This window comes from Argopecten irradians, chromosome 9, assembly GCF_041381155.1.
Source record: "Argopecten irradians isolate NY chromosome 9, Ai_NY, whole genome shotgun sequence".
Lineage (NCBI taxonomy): Eukaryota > Metazoa > Mollusca > Bivalvia > Pectinida > Pectinidae > Argopecten > Argopecten irradians.
Genome location: NC_091142.1, coordinates 26202087 through 26225742, shown reverse-complemented (window position 1 = coordinate 26225742; position 23656 = coordinate 26202087). Strand labels below are relative to the sequence as shown.

The 23656-nt window shown below is 35.7% G+C and overlaps 1 protein-coding gene across 1 annotated transcript; it reads left to right on the top strand.

Moving 5' to 3' along the window:
- The first annotated feature begins 50 nt into the window (after positions 1-50).
- Positions 51-23656, top strand: LOC138330914 (visual pigment-like receptor peropsin). Its single transcript, XM_069278397.1, has 3 exons — positions 51-826; positions 17769-17874; positions 21519-23656. The coding sequence occupies exons 1-3, from the start codon at positions 182-184 to the stop codon at positions 21917-21919; spliced, it is 1152 nt and encodes a 383-aa protein (XP_069134498.1). The 5' UTR covers positions 51-181; the 3' UTR covers positions 21920-23656.

The following is a 23656-nucleotide window of genomic DNA, read 5'->3' as shown; positions in this document are numbered from 1 at the left end:
GGTTGGTATCATACATCGATCGACTATGTCAATCATGTGAGCATTTCACACTCTTAATACTCACAATTATCACTGTCAACTACCGCGGTTTTTTTTGTTCTTAACAAGGAAAATTTAAAATTCACTGAAATTATTTTCATCATAACCAGGAAATTAAAACAGATTGCGCACTGTTTTTGAGATGGAGGAAACTACTGAAAACTCCAGTGTTTTGTACCAGGAGCGGATTAGGATCGATTTTTCGGCCATTGGACACAACATTATCGGAACAGTTTTGACTATAACAACACTAGTCGGAATTTTCGCCAACTCTTTTGGGATTTTGATATTTGTAAAACATAAGCATCTTCGCTCTCCAACAAACCTTTTTGTAGCGGGCCTAGCGACGTGTGATCTATTAATGTTAGTCCTGGCTATTCCACTGGCCGCTGTGTCCAGTTTCTCTCACCATTGGGTCGGAGGTTACCCAACGTGTGTCTTTGAGGGTTTCCTTGTGTATTTTCTCGGCCTGACCAGTCTTTATCTCCTATGTGCTATATCAATTGACCGATACATCGTCATTGCTCTACCTATGAAGTCGGCTTTAGTGACGAAACGTGTTGCTGTTTGTGCTATCGTTGGATGCTACGGATTAGGGTTTTTCTGGGCAATGCTTCCACTTCTTGGATGGAACTCGTACCAATTGGAGGGACTGATGACGTCATGTGCTGTATTATGGGACACGACGAATGCCAAGGATTACAGCTACAATGTTGTCATTTTCTTTACATGTTTCATATTCCCGATTATCATCATGTGTTTCTGTTATCACCAGGTCTACAGGACGGTAAGTGAACTTAAATTGTCCCTAAATAGTTTTACGTGTAAGTATTGTCTTTATCAAATATCTTGCATATACGTGCAACATGATTACAAGGGAATGACAATTACATACCATAGCCAAAAGAAGTTTTCGCGATTCTATATAAAAATTTAAACAGCGGTTTTAAATTTTTCCTCTTTCTGGCGATCAGGGTATATGTATACATATGCTTAAACCATGTCTGAATAACTCGCTGATCATTGTTTCGTGGTCATAGTAATTTCTCGCGAAATCGCGAAATATTCCCCCGAATATAACAGACTAAGTGGTATGTTCATGTTAGGCCATTCCAAGTCGATTTCTCGTTCGTCGGATTTCCCTATTATATAGCTATAGTAGTTATATGGCTGGCGTTAAGATCTAGTAATTGTACCGTTAATTTTAATGACGTCATGGACACTTGGTAATAGTTTTGTATCTGTGGACTTTATGTACTGTATTATGTCAAAGTATAAAACGATCGGATTTGGAATCTTATATTTACAAGTCATCCGAAATTATCTTCATCTTTCTCTTTTCTCTTGTAACACCGCTTCAAGTCTGGCTTTGAGTTGAGCGTTAGTCCTTGTGAGCAATGCTTCGGGTTACGTTACCTTGTGGGAAAACATATGGGCAATATTCATACATATGAATTTCAAGTGAATTGCAAACGGTACATTACAAGTAAAATTTGCTTTCTTTGCCTATATTTATATGAATTTCACGTTGACTTTAATAAAAGTTCACGTTCACTTAACTTCATTTTAACTTTAGATCATTTTCACGTTAACTTTAATAAAATTCACGTTATGAAATATAGCCTGTGTATAATTATGTATTACAGTGCTAAAAGGAGTTTACCCGTTGTGAGTATTCCGTCTTTGCATATTACAGAGTTAGCTCCCTTGCGGGTAGGTATCGATTGTTACGTCATTATTTTGTGAGCGCAATTCACGTCGTTTTTTCCGAAACGTATGACGTTGGGCTCCGAAACACATGACGTCACAATCAATACCTACCCACAAGTGCAGATAACTCTGTAATATACAAATTCGGAATAATATGTGACTGGGAGAAATGTGCTGTTTGGTGTATCTAGCAGTATTCTTCAGGAATATAGCACTTAGCACACAAATAGAACAGCACACAACACTGTCGAAAAAAGGCGGTGATTTGTTTGTTACCTTAGCTGTTAATCGAACAGTGCTAGACTGCTACAAACATAACACACAAACAAATAAACAGTAAATGTTACAATGCATATCATTGAAATACTGTTACCTTCGTCAGGCAAACGCCCAAATTTGCCTTTATGTATGCAGGTGAGAAACGTGTATGTGTTGACATTTATCGAGTTATTGATTAAAGGATCAATGTCGATTTCAGATGTTCCGCTTATGTGTGAAATATATGTAAGTAACTATACTGTAGTGAATCGTGTGAAACTGTTACTGACTTGCAATGTCGTTCTATGAGAAATAAATTGGTCTTCACGGGACTAGTTGGAGAGTCAATGGACGAGATGACTAATAACAAGCTTCGCGACTGTCTTGATACAGAACTGGACATCCGTGACAAAATCGAGTTTGGAAATGTGCATAGGTTTGGTAGGCATATCAGTGGCAGACACCGACCGATCGTCGCCAGATCTATATACTATCAGGACCTCTTGAGGGTCAAAAGAAGAGCTATTCTTTGATCAGACAAAAATACATGTAGTTGTGTTTAGGAATGGGGGCATTATTAGAAACGATGAAAAGTGGTTTTACATTGGAAGCGAATTACAAATTTTTGACCGATTCACTTATCTTGGAATGCTTTTCAATTATAATGTGAAATTTAATGTGACTCAAAAGCATGTTGCTGAACAAGGCAGTAAGGCTTATTTTGCAATTCAATAGTAAGTTCAGAAATCATCAATTTAACGTAAGCACACAATGTTCTGTATTTGACACTTATGTAAATAGTATATTGAGTTATAGTGCGGAAGTTTGGGGTTTTCATAAAGCCTTAGATATAGCAAAGGTTCATTTAAAATTTCTGTAAAAAATACCAGGGGTAAAAAAAGCACTTAATGATTTAGTATATGGAGAACATTGCACGTCTAAGACTAAGTACACATAATGTAACTTGAATATTGAACAAGGAAGATATAGGAATCGTCAGAAAATTCAAATGTTGTGTGAGTTCTGTAAAGCAGTTCTTACTCTGATTTAAGAAAATATATATATATTAAATCATATTATTATAGACGGTCTAGTGTGTTTAAGTGGGTACTTTTATTATCAACCCAGAATTTATTGGAAAATAAACAGATTAGGAAAATATATAGATTCTGCTTTAAAGCTACGATATAATTTAATTTCTGAATTCGGTTAATTAATATTACAAGATTTTAAAATGTGCATTATAAAAATATAGATACTATGTCTTATGAAGCGGTATATATACATAATTTATCATTAAAATGTACCTGTTTTGTTATGCAGAATGTCGTTATATGTTTGTCAAGCACTGTCTGCATTTATATATTGTATAGGTTTATGTCAACTCTCCAATGTCTTAAATACAAGGAAATAAAATTATCTGAATCTGTGATATTTGCTACAGAAAGATGCTGTCAACAATACTTGGTTTAGCCGGATGTTCCAGAATCTAGCTATCGTAATAACTGGTAGATAGTGTATTACTCTTTACAGAGTGATATTTTTCACTCGACCAATAAAGATATCAATTATTAACATTTTCACTTAATACATAAACCAGTAAGAACACATATTTGTACAGTGACAACGGCGTTTTGACAGGCATAGTTCTTTTTTAAATATCAATACCAAAATATAATATTTCGTGCATTTTTCCTTTTTGTCATTTTTAAGTATATGAGCAGAAATGTGTTGCATTAGATTATCTTCTATTATGTTTCATCTCGTGAGGTGCTAACTTTGATAAATTTCATATTACGTAGTCACAAGTGTAAAATTCTATTCTAATCTATTCTAACGCGCTCCACTGGATATGTTGATAGCTTCTGTTATTCGTAGCCGCTAAGAAAATTAGAAAAATACATTCAATCCCTATATAATTGATATGTAGCAGTATATATAGATGCGTGGAGAGTAAAATAGTGACAATATATTCAAGCACACTTAATAATACACATAGAATGAACTGACAATATTCTAAACAACAAAAAACATGGCTAAAATGAAAAGAAATATATACAACCCACAAAATCACACGTAATTTTCCACACAATGTTCATATTTAATCAATTGATTCGTTCACTCAAGATTATATATATCTATGAAGATCGAATTGTTTAAAGAAAAGCAAAGAAAAACATCGTAATTATTAATGCGGCGAGTGTATAAACAGCGATTCAGTACAATCAACTATCAGAAATGGCGTGTTGAGTAAACAACTATCAGAAATGGCGTGCTTAGTAAACAATTATCAGCGAACATAATGTTATCTCTCAGAGACACATGGTTGTACAAATGTAGCTGACAAAGCCCCATTACAATAATTACCCCCACAGACAAAGCTTAACATAGAGTTCAGCGATGACAAGTGCTGTATATGATAACTCTCAATTATCCTTCATGTTGTCGTATTTAATCAACTAAATTGCATCTTTAATTCGTTCTGTAATACATTTATCAGCCTGCAATATTTCTGCCAGGCTGTCCTGCAAATTTTAGAACATTATAGATGTCAAAAACGAATCCGACTGATTTTTATCTTTCGAATGCTAGAGAATTTCTTAATTATGATCAACAATTTCGCATTACAATCTAAGCAAGACTTATATCAAAAGAAGCTTAATGGTATGACAACAAATAGTTAACGACACAGTTGACAGATCAACCAAATTGATCGGTCTGCATGAATTGGTAAACACATTTTATTTATGTATAAATGCCATTGGGTACATCCACAGATTGAATGTGGTGTTAAGCGTGGCGTCCGCGGAGACTTCATTACACTCGTCAATTAACAATTCGTTTTACCTCTGTTTAATTGCTGGTTGTTATCCATCAGTAAATGTTGATTACATATATCTCATCTGCTGTAAACCAACGTTCTGTTACGTGTGATTAAATTTGCGATAATCAATCGGGCGCGAAAATGATTATGAGTACATTTAAATTAATCATATCGCAATATTAAACCAGCAAGGTAAAGTTGGGCAGTTATTCGTTATTCGTTATTCGAATAACGAATAATTGTCTAACTTATAATCTGGTCGGGTAAAGTAAAATTACACAGTTATTCGTTATTTAAGCGTCACCTGTTTTGACGGATGCAGCCAAATTAAATAAAGTCATTTTTTTGTTTAATTCCTCGGAATAACTATATTTTTCGGAGTTTTCCAGTAAATATTTAAAGCACAGACCTTTCTAAATCATTTGAGGATTTTATTGTCGATAATAAATTATTTTACTGAAACCAAATCATCAGTTGCGTTCACATTTATTTACTTTTTAACTCAAATGTATAAGAAGAAAAATATAAGAGTTAGACAGTTATATAATTGATTTGGATCATAATTCTAGCGAGCGGAAGGCGCCCTGAGCTTCGGGTCGGAAACAGGATTTCTTTATAAGTGTTAATCTACAGCATCTTGCCGTCACCAGTCACCTACTATAGAGAAGAGTGATAGCATTTTTATTAAATAAGGGAAACTTGGCATACTACCTCAACAAACAGCAATGAAACGATAGTTAAACCTACAAAGATGAATGAAGCCGTGATGTTTTTTTTGGGTTTTTTTTTTTTTTTTTTGTCAAATCCGTTTAATTTGTACATATCCTCCTTTTTATCCAAAAGCTTTAAGCCAGGGGTTTGTGTTTTCTATATTGAAGCACCATATACGGATTCGTATACCATCTTATTCGCCCGCTCTTAACACGAAGAAAACCAGAATTGATAAAAAGATCGTGCTATATTTTCATCTGGGAACAGAACGCACTCACTCTCAAGAAGGATGCATTAATGCCAAATAAAATGTTTTAAATATGTTATTCAGAATATATATCTTAAATGATAAGAATAAAATAAGGACCAGAACATGTCCATGAAAGTAAAACCAAAATCAAGGAAGACAAAAGGGGGTATTGAATAAAACACTCTAAGGATGTCAGTGACTTTACAAGATGATATAAAACGAGAAAAAGAAATGTAATTAAGTCCATTGCATGAAAAAGTATGTTTATTGTTGCGCTTGTAAGTGATGTCAATGACCAGCATTGTTGACGATTGGCTCATTTCAACAAATGTTATTGACGAGATCTTATACCAAAAAAAAATGAAATTCTTTCCTTTCCTGAATTATTGACGATTGTAGATGACCATAACAAAACCAAATCCAGATTCTTTCTTAGTTAAACAACAGTTTACGTCACTACTTAAGTGTATATTATCGTGACGAAACTAGAATTTAAAATCATTTAAACAAAATCTGCATCGAGGTTGCCAACCGTAAAATTTCCTGGAAGTGGCTGTTCAAAGAGGACACTTTTACACGGTGACATGCATGCACGTGCAGCTAAATAAAGTGTTGTGCGTTTATTTCCTACTACAGTCAAATTATTTCGTGATGTTTCTTGTCATATTTATTGATTTATTTTCATGACGTAAAATTCCAATATCGTCAGACTTTCGTCTCGCGTTGTGCGAGAAAAATTGTCTTGAGATATCGGCACTAAAATCGGAAGCCTACCGATAAAAGCGTGAACATCTGAAACCTTTCAATAGTCTCTTGAGAAAAGCGTGAATGTTTGGAACCCTGTAACACATGAATCCTTATCAAAATCATACTACTGGTAATATAATATTAGAGGAATTCCACCTACACTTTATATTACCAACAACAGAACGTAAAGCCAGGATTTAATATTCGTGAAACCAGAAATAGTATACCCTGCTTTCTACAATATTGATTTGAACTTCATTTATCATGTATGCCATCATAATCGTCTACATAGAAACGCAGTGCGTTCTCTCGCTTATGTCGCCTTTACTTTACCAACGCATTGCATTCTATCGCCTTTGTCAACTTTATAGCGCTTTCTACGTAATTGAATGATATTCCTTATCTGATCAAACATGCATTTGTTATTTCCGAAAGGGTTTTGTATTTCAGTATCTATCTAAATACAATCAAGACTTTAATTAGTGTAACTTGTATATAAATATATGATATATATTAAAACTCTGTGTTACAGTCAACTTTGATTACACATTTTTTTATACCTACTAAAACGTCACGAAAAATAATATAAAATATGTCAAAAATAGAAGTTTGATTTTAGGATATGCTAAGTGAATAATAACAAGATTTCAGTTTTCAATGGAATTACATCATTTATATATCTTTGTTCTCTCGGAATAACGTAAAATTGGAAACCTGGAAGTTAGTTAATTTCTTATTTGAATTCTGTCTTTACTTTTGTTGGTACATACAGTGATACCCTTACCAGTGAGTGAGCACTTAATACAAGTAATGTAATCAATAGCAAAAGATAGATATAAAGTCCAGGAAATCCACACCTACAATTATTTGTACATTGTATATTCAACATCTCCCAAATAGAAAGGGTGGACACGTGATCTTTACGTACCACCAGGAGCGAAGACAGAATTCCAATCACATTTCAACTTCTCATATCATTTCTCAATTCTGTCCTCACTTTTGAATAGTACTACGAGATCCCCTGGGATGTTCAAAGACAGCAGTCAAGAAAAAAAATACTAAAACCATTATAAACAGATGCCTCACTATGAATTCAACAAAAGTTACAAACAAAATACGATCGTCATACTTATCTCGAATCGAAGTTCATGAACATTGAAACTTCATACACATATTCACTTTAAAAAGTCACGATGAAAACAAAATACATGAACGTCACAGTAAAAACGCGCGAAGTCATCAAAGATATTAAAGCATTATTCTCAATATCTTTTGGGTTATAGACAAAAAACGGACTGTCATTCTTTTTCATAGACGCGATAATGCTTATATTTTAATCTAGATATATGTAACTTAATGAGGTACTAAATAGGCACGCATTTTCTTGATTTTACTTAATTTTACAATAAAAAATGCGTTGAGGTGAATTGATATCTTATCCAAAAGTTCAGTTTGGCCAATGACTGTCGCTTTCTAAAAATACTGCGAAAGCGTTCTGTATGTATGACGTCATATTACTTGACGTAATTTTAAGATAATTTCTTTCGGTCTATGGATAAATAACCTCAAAGATCTAACCAATAGAAATGAGCGTAAGATATGAAATTAGATTACACCGTTGTGTATGATTGTAGTCCTCTTATCTCCTAAGTAAATGGCCTGGCTAAAACTTTCCCTCTAGATCTACTTCAGAATTTTTTTCTTATAAAGTTGACCTGCAGGTAGGGCGTTAGAATTGTACCTGCTGCCCCTATTGCATGATCGTAAAAGGCGACTAAATTTAGGATATTATCTTTTCTATTCTTCCTAACTGACTTTATGTTTCCTAATGCCTTCCTTGGCACCGTCTCACTTTTGGCCTTGAGTTGAGCGTTTGCCCCTGTTAGGAAGGCTCTGGGTTCTGTCCCCTGGCCGAGACAGACCAAAGTCTTTAAAAGTGGTAGTTTCTGCTCCTGCTTGGCGCTCAGCATACAGGGAGTGGGACGACTGGTTCGCCCGTTGTCAGTATAATGTGACCGGGTGGGGTGTGTTGCTTGGTGTCTTCGGCGGCATGCTTCAGTGATATAGCACTATAAAAAGGGCAACAGTTCCACTATACAAGAAGACACAACACGAACATACCGCAGTCTCCCAAAACACGCACCTCGCACTTCACACACGCTACACACTGTATACATGGGAGGCCGTCCTTACATGACCCTGGCTGTTAATAGGACGTTAAAATAAGCAAGCAAACAAACAAACTATTTCTTATAAAGTTTGAAGAAAGTTGATGTATTGCTCCAGTCTGCATTTTGCGTTATAGGCGCGATTGGAACATTGGCTTGATAAGTAGCCAACATGGACGTAGCTCTGGTGCTGTGTGGTGTAAATAAAGATAACGATTCAAGCCTTTTCGAGTACTGGTTTTATCCATCTGAAACTGAAAACAGTACTTTTGCAAATGGGCAAATGTGGTTTTTGGTAGCTAAAAATAGATATGTAAGTGTTGTTGTACATTTAAGGTAATCCTGTAGTCGTGTGACAATATAGAAAGAGAAATTTTCCGTGAAACAGCAATCCACTTTGATGAAAATGTGGTCGTGATTGTTTTAACATTTCTTCAAAAAAGATATATACACTGTTTTGTCTAAACGAGATGTTCTTGGAGCCCATAACGTGAATATATTGGACCCGCTTCCCTGTCACTCATGCCACAAAAGTTGTCATTTCCAATGTTAACATTTTAACGACCATATTCAACCGTTTTTAAATACGTGTAAATGCAGCCAAGAACTCTTTGTTGGTCTCAAATTGAAATATTCCTTGGCAAAGCTGGTCTTTCAATAACAAAAAAAAAAACAAGAAAAAAATCCCTCATGGCAAAGTTCCATAAGATTGTCCATTTATAATAGTAAACGCGGATAAAGATGATATTATAGTTTTAATGTTACTTTATCACTTAAACTGCATGATAACCTGTGATCTTGACTGTTTAATATTTTTACATATGTCACTAGTGTTATATGACCTGGACCGATTTTCATTGGCTGGAAATTCGTTGTGACGTTTGACATAACCAACAAAAATGACGTTAGAAAAAAAATAACGTGACGTCAAGATTTCGAGGACGGCTGGACAAAATTGCGGCCTCTACTGGATTTTCGGAATATATTTTGAATGAAAATTCTTTACATAATGTAGGTTTTTGTAATTATGTGATAAAAAGTATCTTAAATTTATATTCATTTTATATTAGATTTTTTGAATCTCTTCTCGAAATTTTAATTTTTGCTTGCTAAGGCTTGCAAATATAGTGAATGTGTTAAGATATATTACCCCTTCAACATGATCTACTTCTTCTATGACTTCCTTTCGAAGGATCTTCTTAATTTCAGTTTGAATCAATACTTTTTCAGAATCTTTAAACTCATACCAGGCATTCTGGCTATATAATGCTGGTGGACGACTTTTGAAGGAGGCTACGATCGACGTGGCTCACATAGAATATTCTATTATCAATCTTATTTAAATGAAAAGGGGAACAAAATAAAGCTTCCTGACCAAATAACACATCTTACGTATGATAACAGCCGTATACGGTTTGAGTGTTAAAACATAAGTATTCCAAGCTATCGATTGTAAAAAGGATGATTTCATTCTTCACATTCTTAATCTTGTCCTGTTAGTGTTGTGGCTAATTTTTGCCATATTGCATGGTTCATTCTGGGAGCATGTTACATGTCGGTATTTGCGAACGGACGATATTTGCCTTCAGTTTTTCCTCGGGCATGCGTTTTGACAGCATGTCACTCGGAAGTTGTATGAGCTTTTCATTGTTCAAATCTGGTAATGTCGCATCATAATTTGACAGAATTCGTGATATTTCCGTCATACATTGAGGAAGTTCATCATTATCAATAATCGGCACGTTTTTATGGCTAGTTCAGGCTTTTTTATCCTTCCGACCAATAAGAAATATTGGAATGGAAATCTCAATACTTAAGAACATACATAACTTGATAGTGAATATCTTACACAATTTGCGGTAAACATTTTACATTCATCTAATAAGATATCTGCTAAGAATGCAATATCATGTAATTAAATTTTGACTTCATATAAAGTAATCACGATTTCTTACTAAACAAATTACTGCTTACTGAAATAAATCCACAAAAGTTTAATCCCCCTTAGTTTAACAACATTAACTATAAACACAAGTAACTATTAAAGAGAAAATACTTGTAGTATATCTAATCGGACTAGGTTTCGGAAACTGTTCATAGTAATGCGAACATTTGTATGCTAGAATTGTAATGTAAATTGATTTGATGTACTATCATAATAGAACGAAAGTGATAATAAATAGATCGAATATCATGTTATTGATTTTGTATGTGGTAGCGGTATCAATTTGCATGAAATTTCAATATCATTCTAAGTAGACGAGCATTATTTCATGCCAATACATATCATTTAATTGTTATTTAACGCAACGAAATAAACGCTGTCAGTAGCCATAATCTGCAATAAAGCATAATTAATTTCCTCGCTTCAGAAATCGATTTTGCAATCTTATATTCTCTAATCACTGACTACTACAAACACGTCAGTTATATGGATTAAACAGTAATGCCCGTCAATATGATAACGTGACTATCATTTTCTATCTTGATTGGAGAAATGCAATTCATTTCAAGCCTTTTTTATTCAATTAGATCGTGCGACAGACATATGCCTTCTCCCTATGATTTCACATTTGTTTCTATTTTCTAACGATGCTATTGTGAAATACGTGTCTTTATAGATCGAACTTTTTGATCAACCTTTACAATTGGTCGCACACTATATCTGCATCTATTTTGACGTGCGTCTGTTATGGCCTTCACACTGGTGGCAGTTTGGAACTTAAGTTGAATGACGTCAGAAAGATTTAGCAAACCAAATTATATTCATTTTATAAGGCATTTTGTTAAAATCTGTGCACATGTGTTCATGTACATTCATGCATGCTTTGTTGAACATGGAAAATCATTCTATTTATGTCCATGTTGGGTTTGCGTCAAACATTTAGCAGGCATATACATGTACATTACAAGTAACCAACCTACAGGAGATAGAATGTAATAACCTCTTTTTAATACGATTTTAGGCTGATATGTTAGGCGGGTAAACATATACAGTTTGTACTGAACTCGTCAAATTTCATAAAATAGTATATATACATTTATATATATGTATGTGAGGGTGTAAGTTGTAAAGTCTCAAAATGTTTTATGAATGCTCTACAAACTAAACATCGATGATCCTTATGATTTTTTCTTTGCTTAATTTTGTTCAAATATGTACAGATTCAACAAAAATGCATATTAAATATATATATAAGAATAACACGTAAATGTGTATATCTGAAAATACCCTATGATCACCAGGTAAATCCCATTTCGTCTGTCAGCATCCATCAGTTGACAAACATATCTTGGATCAAAGGTTATACAAAGCGGTTCTCATGTATGATGTTTACCCACGTGTGGACTGTTGCACCAACAGAGCTTAACAACGGAATAATCTGGTATTCTCCCATCATTGCTACAATCTTTTAAATCAAGAAATATTGCTATAAGGATACCAACTATATGATTTGGCGAAATTTGCTATTTTTTACGATTAAGCATATAACGAATACACAAGTGACCACATCCTGTGTAAACTGTGTGACATTGGTGAGGCGTTGTTAATACACAAGTGACTACATCCTGTGAAACTGTAAAGGCTGTGACATTGGTGAGGCGTTGTTAATACACAAGTGACCATATCCTGTGACTACATCCTGTGTAAACTGTGTGACATTGGTGAGGCGTTGTTAATACACAAGTGACCATATCCTGTGTAAACTGTGTGACATTGGTGAGGCGTTGTTAATACACAAGTGACCATATCCTGTGTAAACTGTGTGACATTGGTGAGGCGTTGTTAATACACAAGTGACCATATCCTGTGTAAACTGTGTGACATTGGTGACTGTTAATACACAAGTGACCATTGTGTAAACTGTGTGCAAGGTGAGGCGTTGTTAATACACAAGTGACCATATCCTGTGTAAACTGTGTGTAACTGTGGACATTGGTGAGGCGTTGTTAATACACAAGTGACCATATCCTGTGTAAACTGTGTGACATTGGTGAGGCGTTGTTAATACACAAGTGACCATATCCTGTGTAAACTGTGTGACATTGTGAGGCGTTTTAATACACACGTGCATGTGAGGGTATACCAGTGACCATCCTGTGTAAACTGTGTGACATTGGTGAGGCGTTGTTAATACACAAGTGACCATATCCTGTGTAAACTGTGTGACATTGGTGAGGCGTTGTTAATACACAAGTGACCATATCCTGTGTAAACTGTGTGACATTGGTGAGGCGTTGTTAATACACAAGTGACCATAAAACTGTGTGACATTGGTGAGGCGTTGTTAATACACAAGTGACCATATCCTGTGTAAACTGTGTGACATTGTGAGGCGTTGTTAATACACAAGTGACCATATCCTGTGTAAACTGTGTGACATTGGTGAGGCGTGTTAATACACAATGCCATTCTGTGTAAACGTGTGACATTGTGAGGCGTTGTTAATACACAAGTGACCACATCCTGTGTAAACTGTGTGACATTGGTGAGGCGTTGTTAATACACAAGTGACTACATCCTGTGTAAACTGTGTGACATTGGTGAGGCGTTGTTAATACACAAGTGACCATATCCTGTGTAAACTGTGTGACATTGGTGAGGCGTTGTTAATACACAAGTGACCATATCCTGTGTAAACTGTGTGACATTGGTGAGGCGTTGTTAATACACAAGTGACCATATCTGTGTACACAAGTGTGACCATATCCTGTGTAAACTGTGTGACATTGGTGAGGCGTTGTTAATACACAAGTGACCATATAACTGTGTAAAAACTGTGTGACAGGTGACAAGTGACCATTCTGTGTAAACTGTGTGACATTGGTGTTGTTAATACACAAGTGACCATATCCTGTGTAAACTGTGTGACATTGGTGAGGCGTTGTTAATACACAAGTGACCATATCTGTGTAAACTGTGTGCCGTGTAAACTGTGTGACATGGTGAGGCGTTAATACATGCCGTGAATGTGACATTGTGAGGCGTTGTTAATACACAAGTGACCATATCCTGTGTAAACTGTGTGACATTGGTGAGGCGTTGTTAATACACAAGTGACCATATCCTGTGTAAACTGTGTGACATTGGTGAGGCGTTGTTAATACACAAGTGACCATATCCTGTGTAAACTGTGTGACATTGGTGAGGCGTTGTTAATACACAAGTGACCATATCCTGTGTAAACTGTGTGACATTGGTGAGGCGTTGTTAATACACAAGTGACCATATCCTGTGTAAACTGTGTGACATTGGTGAGGCGTTGTTAATACACAAGTGACCATATCCTGTGTAAACTGTGTGACATTGGTGAGGCGTTGTTAATACACAAGTGACCATATCCTGTGTAAACTGTGTGACATTGGTGAGGCGTTGTTAATACACAAGTGACCATATCCTGTGTAAACTGTGTGACATTGGTGAGGCGTTGTTAATACACAAGTGACCATATCCTGTGTAAACTGTGTGACATTGGTGAGGCGTTGTTAATACACAAGTGACCATATCCTGTGTAAACTGTGTGACATTGGTGAGGCGTTGTTAATACACAAGTGACCATATCCTGTGTAAACTGTGTGACATTGGTGAGGCGTTGTTAATACACAAGTGACCATATCCTGTGTAAACTGTGTGACATTGGTGAGGCGTTGTTAATACACAAGTGACCATATCCTGTGTAAACTGTGTGACATTGGTGAGGCGTTGTTAATACACAAGTGACATATCCTGTGTAAACTGTGTGACATTGGTGAGGCGTTGTTAATACACAAGTGACCATATCCTGTGTAAACTGTGTGACATTGGTGAGGCGTTGTTAATACACAAGTGACCATATCCTGTGTAAACTGTGTGACATTGGTGAGGCGTTGTTAATACACAAGTGACCATATCCTGTGTAAACTGTGTGTGACATTGGTGAGGCGTTGTTAATACACAAGTGACCATATCCTGTGTAAACTGTGTGTGACATTGGTGAGCGTTGTTAGTTGTTAATACACAAGTGACCATATCCTGTGTAAACTGTGTGACATTGGTGAGGCGTTGTTAATACACAAGTGACCATATCCTGTGTAAACTGTGTGACATTGGTGAGGCGTTGTTAATACACAAGTGACCATATCCTGTGTAAACTGTGTGACATTGGTGAGGCGTTGTTAATACACAAGTGACCATATTCTGTGTAAACTGTGTGACATTGGTGAGGCGTTGTTAATACACAAGTGACCATATCCTGTGTAAACTGTGTGACATTGGTGAGGCGTTGTTAATAAACAAGTGACCACATCCTGTGTAAACTGTGTGACATTGGTGAAGCGGTGTTAATCTACCATGGGATTGAAATTGCGTATGTGTGTGGCAAGTGACCACATCCTGTCTAATCTACCACGCGATTGAACTTGTGTATGTGTGTGGGTGGATGATGATGATGAGTCGGGGTCCGATTCCTTATGAGTATTCAATATGAGTGTAAAGTATTGAGGAAAATTGAGGAAGCCTAAAACAAACTTTTATTGGCATAAGTGGATCGTCTATCGCCCTGTTCACATCCAAATGTTGGCTTCTATATGAAACATTTGTCAAGTTGAAGACATGTTCATTATTAAAAGAGATTACGACCCCATAACCCTGATGCGCCCTTTAAGTAATGATTCTGACAATTTATAGAATGAAAAACAAAAACAATTAGGCATTAATATTTCCCGTTTAACTTTCATATGTCGTGGCGACAAATACATAAGCTCTTTCGATATTGTTGCTAAACTCCCTTAGCTCACGCCTGAAATTTCAAAAACAACTATATTCCAGTCTGTGAATTGGTTTAGGTCAAATATGTATTCAGGGGGAATGATTTCATCATTGTGATCAAACATTGGTTACAAACAACTCATAATGTAAACGTTTACAAAATATCTCGAACTGTATGTTATCTAGGGCACTGATGAAAATCGATGTGGTGTCATGCATCAAAGTTACATAGGCAACCATAATTCTGTATTTATATAAAACAGAGTTATCTGCCCTTGTGGGTAGGAACCGATTGTGATAGCATGTGTTGTTAAGAATAACGTCATACTTTCTTCGGAGAAAACTGCGTAAATTGCGCCCACAAAATAATGACGTCACAATGGATAACTACCCGCAAGGGAGCTAACTCTGTAGTCTATAAAGACCGAATACTTTACAGCTGGTTGTGAGGTTGATATTTTAACAGTTTCGCGGGACATTGCTATCCTCGCGATATTTTGATCCGTGGCATTAATCGGTTATACGATATTTGTGTTAAAATTTACTGATTTAGTATTTTAAGAGATGTATTGCACTAAACAGCTACAAACATTCTATCGATGATAAGTGTAAAATCAACCATCATTGTGAATACGTAATTATATCGGTCGAGTTAAATTTGATATTTTTTTACTTGCTTATCGACAACTTTTGATTCATATAACATCAAAGATCAATTAGTCCTAATATATATTTGGGAAAAACATCACTCAGATATAACATGATCTTAATAAATATGATGACCAACAGGTTAATTATGCTTACATACATCAAATGTAAATATGTGATTTCCCCAGTTCGTTTGTTTCTTCACTAACAACGGGTTACTTGAAATGTTCCTGGTCATTGAGCCGTTTAAAACAGATGTACGAGTAGCGACATTCACGCATTTTAATCGGGGTCTGAATAAAACAGGAGAATCTAAAACATTACCGGGACTTTGGTGGGCATATTAACAAGGCTATGAAATTGACATATCATGGCCCGAGGAAGCAATCAATCAAATATCTTGACAAAGCAGTCTGCGCAATAAGACAGCATGAGCAGTCACGCGGCGTGTTGGAGACGCCTTCAGAATTTAAATTTGTTTATAGATTGGCGTTTTGGTTTCTGTTTTGACATTTTTGTGTAAGTTTTTCTGTAGAAAGTTGTGAGATTAATTATTTGATGTAATCTTTTAGTTGCTATTGTTTACAACTGCCAATAGGTTACACATGGGTATCAATCATCAAGCCATATGTTGTGTTCCCCTTATTTACCATTTTTTTGCCTTTCATCGTAGACCAGCAAAGCAACCATTCGATCACTTTATCATTTTGACTCTCCATTATGACATGTACGTGTCAAACTTTGCATTTTAATGACTTCCTGCTGATATGCCACGCGTCCTCATTAATATCTAAATGTATATTGTATATTGATTGTGTCGTATGAAGATAACATTTCACGTACCAATTTATTCGAATCGCCAATTATTTTCACGGGTCTAAAATTCCGCAATTCTCATTGAATATGAGGGAATAAAATTTTGAAAGAGAATAATTTCGCGAATTAGCTTCAAGGTTACGCATTATTAATACATAATAAGGGTTAAATCACTTGGACGCTTTAACATGAAGAGCGATAACACTGAGCTTCTGCCAGATGAAGATTACGTTTGTCAGGTCATAAGAGCGTTTGAACCGCTCGATGATATAATGAGCTTACTTCAAAGCAGCATATCCATGATGATTACCCATTATTCCCCTCCCCATTTTTATAAAATTGGCGGCCGCAAAACTGAAGCTGTCAGTACATAGGAATGGATTTTTAAGATGGATTTTTTTCTTATTTTCTTATATTTTCATATACACATGTACATGTATGTGTTACAGCTGTGCCTTCAGGCACGAAGGGCTGCGCTGTTATCATAAATATATATTTCTGTATTCCGTCTTTGCATATTTCAGAGTTGCCTCAAATGCTAGTAGGTATCGATTGTGACGTCATTATTTTGTAAGCGAAATCCATGGCGATTTTTTCCGAAAAAATGATCATGTCCCACTCGCATACACATGGCGTCACAATCAATACAATCAAGGGCAGATAAGTATGACATTTGCAAATACAGTAAAATTACACAGATCAAATATTCAAAATCACAATATCGTTTTCCGCGAAATCTTGAAAATATAGCCTCGTCAATTTACCCAGCTTTTCGGTACTGTAAGCTTTTCTTTCTCAATTATCAATGTATTATCGTATTTATCAAACTTAGGTCTGTTTTGACTGCAGGTTCGGGCCGTATCTAGAAACAATAAGTGGGATGTGGGCACTCGTGTGACGAAACGGAAGCTAAAGCTGGAGCGGAATATAGCCATTACAATCCTCATCATGATTGGTGAGTTATTCCGCTTACTGCTGGTGGATAAGTTGTCCATTCCTGGGTCATCCTCTATATTCCAGATGTTACTATCACTGTCGTCATATCTATCCCTGGGTCATTCTCTATATTTCAGATGTTACCATCACAATCGTCATATCTATCCCTGGGTCATTCTCTATATTCCAGATGTTACTATCACTGTCGTCATATCCATCCCTTTGTCATCCTCTATATTCCAGATGTTGCTATCACTGTCGTCATATCCATCCCTTTGTCAACCTCTATATTCCAGATGTTACTATCACTGTTGTCATATCCCCTTTGTCATTCTCGATATTCCAGATGTTACTATCACTGTTGTCATATCTATCCCTTTGTCATCCTCTATATTCCAGATGTTACTATCACTGTTGTCATATCTATCCCTTTGTCATCCTCTATATTCCAGATGTTACTATCACTGTCGTCATATCCATCCCTTTGTCAACCTCTATATTCCAGATGTTACTATCACTGTCGTCATATCCATCCCTTTGTCATCCTCTATATTCCAGATGTTACTATCACTGTCGTCATATCCATCCCTTTGTCATCCTCTATATTCCAGATGTTACTATCACTGTCGTCATATCCATCCCTTTGTCAACCTCTATATTCCAGATGTTACTATCACTGTCGTCATATCCATCCCTTTGTCATCCTCGATATTTCAGATGTTACTATCACTGTTGTCATATCTATCCCGGGTCATCCTCTATATTTCAGATGTTACTATCACTGTTGTCATATCCATCCTGGGTCATCCTCTATATTCCAGATGTTACTATCACTGTTGTCATATCATCCCTTTGTCATCCTCTATATTCCAGATGTTACTATCACTGTTGTCATATCCATCCCTTTGTCATCCTCTATATTCCAGATGTTACTATCACTGTCGTCATATCTATCCCTTTGTCATCCTCTATATTCCAGATGTTACTATCACTGTCGTAATATCCATCCCTGGCTCATCCTTTATATTCCAGATGTTACTATCACTGTCGTCATATCCATCCCTGGGTCATCCTCTATATTCCAGATGTTACTATCACTGTCGTCATATCCATCCCTTTGTCATCCTCTATATTCCAGATGTTACTATCACTGTCGTCATATCCATCCCTTTGTCATTCTCGATATTTCAGATGTTACTATCACTGTTGTCATATCTATCCCTGGGTCATCCTCTATATTTCAGATGTTACTATCACTGTTGTCATATCTATCCCTTTTTCATCCTCTATATTTCAGATGTTACTATCACTGTTGTCATATCTATCCCTGGGTCATCCTCTATATTCCAGATGTTGCTATCACTGTCGTCATATACATCCCTTTGTCATATTCTATATTTCAGATGTTACTATCATTGTCGTCATATCCATTCCTTTGTCATCCTCTATATTCCAGATGTTACTATCACTGTTGTCATATCTATCCCTTTTTCATCCTCTATATTTCAGATGTTACTATCACTGTTGTCATATCTATCCCTGGGTCATCCTTTATATTCCAGATGTTACTATCATTGTCGTCATATCCATCCCTTTGTCATCCTCTATATTCCAGATGTTACTATCACTGTTGTCATCTCTATTCCTTTGTCATCCTCTATATTCCAGATGTTACTATCACTGTTGTCATATCTATCCCTTTGTCATCCTCTATATTCCAGATGTTACTATCACTGTTGTCATCTCTTCCCTTTGTATCCTCTATATATTCCAGATGTTACTATCACTGTTGTCATCTCTATCCTTTGTCATCCTCTATATTCCAGATGTTACTATCACTGTTGTCATATCCTCCCTTTGTCATCCTCTATATTCCAGATGTTACTATCACTGTTGTCATATCCATCCCTTTGTCATCCTCTATATTCCAGATGTTACTATCACTGTCGTCATCATATTCCTTTGTCATCCTCTATATTCCAGATGTTACTATCACTGTTGTCATCTCTATCCCTTTGTCATCCTCTATATTCCAGATGTTACTATCACTGTCGTCATATCCATCCCTGGGTCATCCTTTATATTCCAGATGTTACTATCACTGTCGTCATATCCATCCCTTTGTCATCCTTTATATTCCAGATGTTGCTATCACTGTCGTCATATCCATCCCTTTGTCATCCTCTATATTCCAGATGTTGCTATCACTGTCGTCATATCCATCCCTTTGTCATATTCTATATTTCAGATGTTACTATCATTGTCGTCATATCCATCCCTTTGTCATCCTCTTTATTCCAGATGTTACTATCACTGTCGTCATATCAATCCCTGGGTCACCCTTTATATCCCAGATGTTACCACATGTATCATTGTCGTAATATCAACATCTGGGCCATTATCAATTCTGATGATACTTCAAGGATGACTTGGATCATCCTCGACACTCCAGGGGTTACTACGCAGAAAAAAAATGTCTTCAGGCGAATTCAGGTCAAACTTAGATGAAATATTTTAGGTAAAATTTACCCCAAAACAGCAAAAAAGTCAATTAGAGTAAAAAACACTTGATCTAAAATTTTCATAAAATATTCCACTTTACATGTAGATTTTGACCGGAATTTACACGATTTTTTCATGTCAAAATATTCTTCGTGTGAAATTGACCTCATTTCAGCGATGCCCAACTTCAAAGTTATCAAATCAACCACAATGTACCGATATTCAATTAATTGGTGTACATCAATGGACCAAATTAAGTGTTCATCTGTTGTCGCCGGCAGAACCTTTATTGTTGCTATTAAATAATCTAGAGGTAGATATTACGACAGTAATAATAACCCTGGAATGTTGAGGATAATGCCTTGCCTATAACAATGGTGACTAACAAATGTATTTCTGTCATCGTGTTATTTTAGGGCGCGTTACTATCTCTCGACTTTGTCAGAAAAATGTGTAGATATAGAACAGTTGAGTAAGAAAGCAACTTGTTGGGGCATCAATGTCGACAACTATAACACAATTTAATAAGATAGGAATTGTCCAAATGTTGACTTATATCTTGAAAATTCGATTTATCTTATTTTATGTCCATGGTAGCCAACTATGATAATATTACTGTACTTTCCTTGCTGATTACTTGATGATTATATGATGGCATCTTTCTGTCATCGAGTTAGTTTAGGTCGAGTTACGGTAACTCGACTTTGACCAGGTAGTTATGTCGGAAATTCGAATTATAACATGACTTGTTGAGAAAATTATGTCGGTAAGATGAGTTTTAACACGACATTGGAAAGTCGAGTTACACTATTGTGACTTACTATCGTGGATCTCGTCGTAATAAGGTAAGTCAATTTTCCAGGATATAAGTCGACTTCCCATGATGTACATTTGTAAGTCGACGTTCCGACATAAATATCTCAACAAGTCATGGTATAACTCTACTGGTCGATGTAATTATCTCGGCAAATTTACTTTACATAACTCGACCTAAATTTGTCGACATAAATATTTCAACTAGTCATGTTATAACTCGACTGGTCGATGTAATTATCTTTGTCGAGTTACAGTGACGTGACCTACAACAATACGATACCAGAAATACGCCATCATACTACATATAAAGTAATTTATTAATGATATTTTACATTTCTTTTCAAGTGGTATTCGTTTGTTGTTGGACGCCATATGCCATTGTCTCTTTCTGGGCAGCCTTCGGAAATTCCAGCGACATCCCTCTTCTGGTAGCAGGATTACCACCTTATATCGCAAAGACAGCGTGTGTATGGAATCCAATTATTTATATATGTACGAACAAACAGTTTAGAACAGCTTTTTTCGACATTTTACCTTGCGAAATTTTGCGGAGAAGATCTGTAGAGTCAAACGAAATGAATAACTTTGTTTCGGCTCGAGCAGGCACCAGCATTAATCCGGAAGTTTCAATGCGTCATCAGAATGAGAGACCGGATGTGTCGGATCAAACAAAACAATCGAATGTCTCATCTAACGAAGTTAAAAACGCAAATGATGACGTTGTCAACGAATTTGTTGCCGAGTGAAATTACTGTTAAATCTAAACAGCCACAAAATAAAAATGGTAAGTTTTGTAAAACTTTTTATCATACAATATTTGTTACATCGTGAAAATAACGAAACATTTTATGTTTGTGTTATTTGAAACACTAATTTCCATTTACTACTCATATTTATTTGTAAACCAAGGTTATGAAAGGTAAAAGCAAATAAAAAAAAATTCTCAAGAGATCCATCTCAATTTAATAATGTAGTAAAAAGCAAATATTAGACCACTCAAGCATTTATGTTTATGTATATTAATTATTAAGAATACAGCCCGCGTCATTCACGGTGCTAAGCTTTGTAACCACTTTCTGCTACGAAGTGAGTTGATAGATATGTAATAATATTTTTGTACATGTCTTGCGTTTTAAGTTTTATCAATTAGGTTTCTATAAGAAAATGTGCAATGTTTTGTAAACGAGAAGATTAAAATGTTGTTAAAAATTGTAATAACGAAAATGTTGTGATATTGTTTTACCTCGAAATCATCGAAATGAACAAAGAAAACGTAGAGCGTTTCGTTACTTCTTTGGTGACCTTTGTGATAATGTCTATTTTCACTTTCGTTTTCGTTGTACATGTGATGTTAGATTATGTAGATTACGTTAAAAGATTGTGCTGGTCTAGTACAACTCCTGACATAACAGACCTATGCACATATAATGATATTTAAGTGAATAACAACATATAGAATTAATAATGAGTACTTTGATTTTGTTTCATTTTTATTTCAAATCAAACGGTTAGTTAAATTAAATTCGGACATTTGGCTGAAGTCAATAGAAATTGTAGTGCTATTTAAGTTCTGATCAGCTACAATTGAAGTGGTGTCATTTGCAAACTGTTCTGTAAAGACTGAACGAAAGAAGGACAGAAAGAAAGAAAGAAAGACAGCTCGACTTAAGTGATTTTATCTGGTTAATCGATTAAGAGGGCATTAAGGACACCAGCATTCTTTCGTGTAGACAAATACTAATAATAAATATCGACCTTACATTTACGTGTATATCGCGATGATGAAAAATCTGCAATGTGATCTTTTATAGCCAGGGAAGAGACGCAATTTAAGGCTTTATAAAGAAAATGACGAATCTTGTAATATCTAGGAAACTTACTAGGAATTCTTTGTACTTTATCATACCTTCAATATTCAGGTGTTTTTTTACGAATTTCCGAGTACATATCCTATGTTTGATTCAGATATTTAGTTTGGCGAGAGAGACAGGTTGATGGCAATTTATATGTAACTTGACGATGTTTTCTCATAGATGTTACCGACGATGGGTTTATATATCTCGTAATGAAAGATTCTCCCCCTTATGTTACACAGTACGAAATTAATTATCTTTGATATTTTTATCTTGAAGTAAAATAAGAAGTTCAAACTTTTTAATGTTGGTAATGGTGAAAAATAAGTAACTTTTGCACCTGAAGAAAACACTTATTAGTCTGCTCCTGTGTTTTGACAGAGAAAAAAATCCATTCGTCAGCGATGTAGCATCTGTTACAAATGACGTCATTACATACAGCCCATATTGTGTTAAGGTTACCGATAAAGTAGTCTGTTGAAGCAGGGTCTTTATACAGAGGTGGCCGCTATCACAGGTTTTGTTATGTGTCGTGTTTTATATAGTGTCATTTCTCCTACTGTGATATCAGTGTGATTGACGTATACCCCCATTATTCCCATCGGATACGTTTACTGTAAGTGCTCAGCG

Bases quoted from the DNA above. Each gene is read 5' to 3' on its own strand.
- LOC138330914 (XM_069278397.1), top strand. From the start codon at position 182: ATGGAGGAAACTACTGAAAACTCCAGTGTTTTGTACCAGGAGCGGATT. The intron at 827-17,768 runs GTAAGTGAACTT...TTTTGACTGCAG, and splicing joins ATCACCAGGTCTACAGGACG to GTTCGGGCCGTATCTAGAAA. The intron at 17,875-21,518 runs GTGAGTTATTCC...TTTCTTTTCAAG, and splicing joins TACAATCCTCATCATGATTG to TGGTATTCGTTTGTTGTTGG.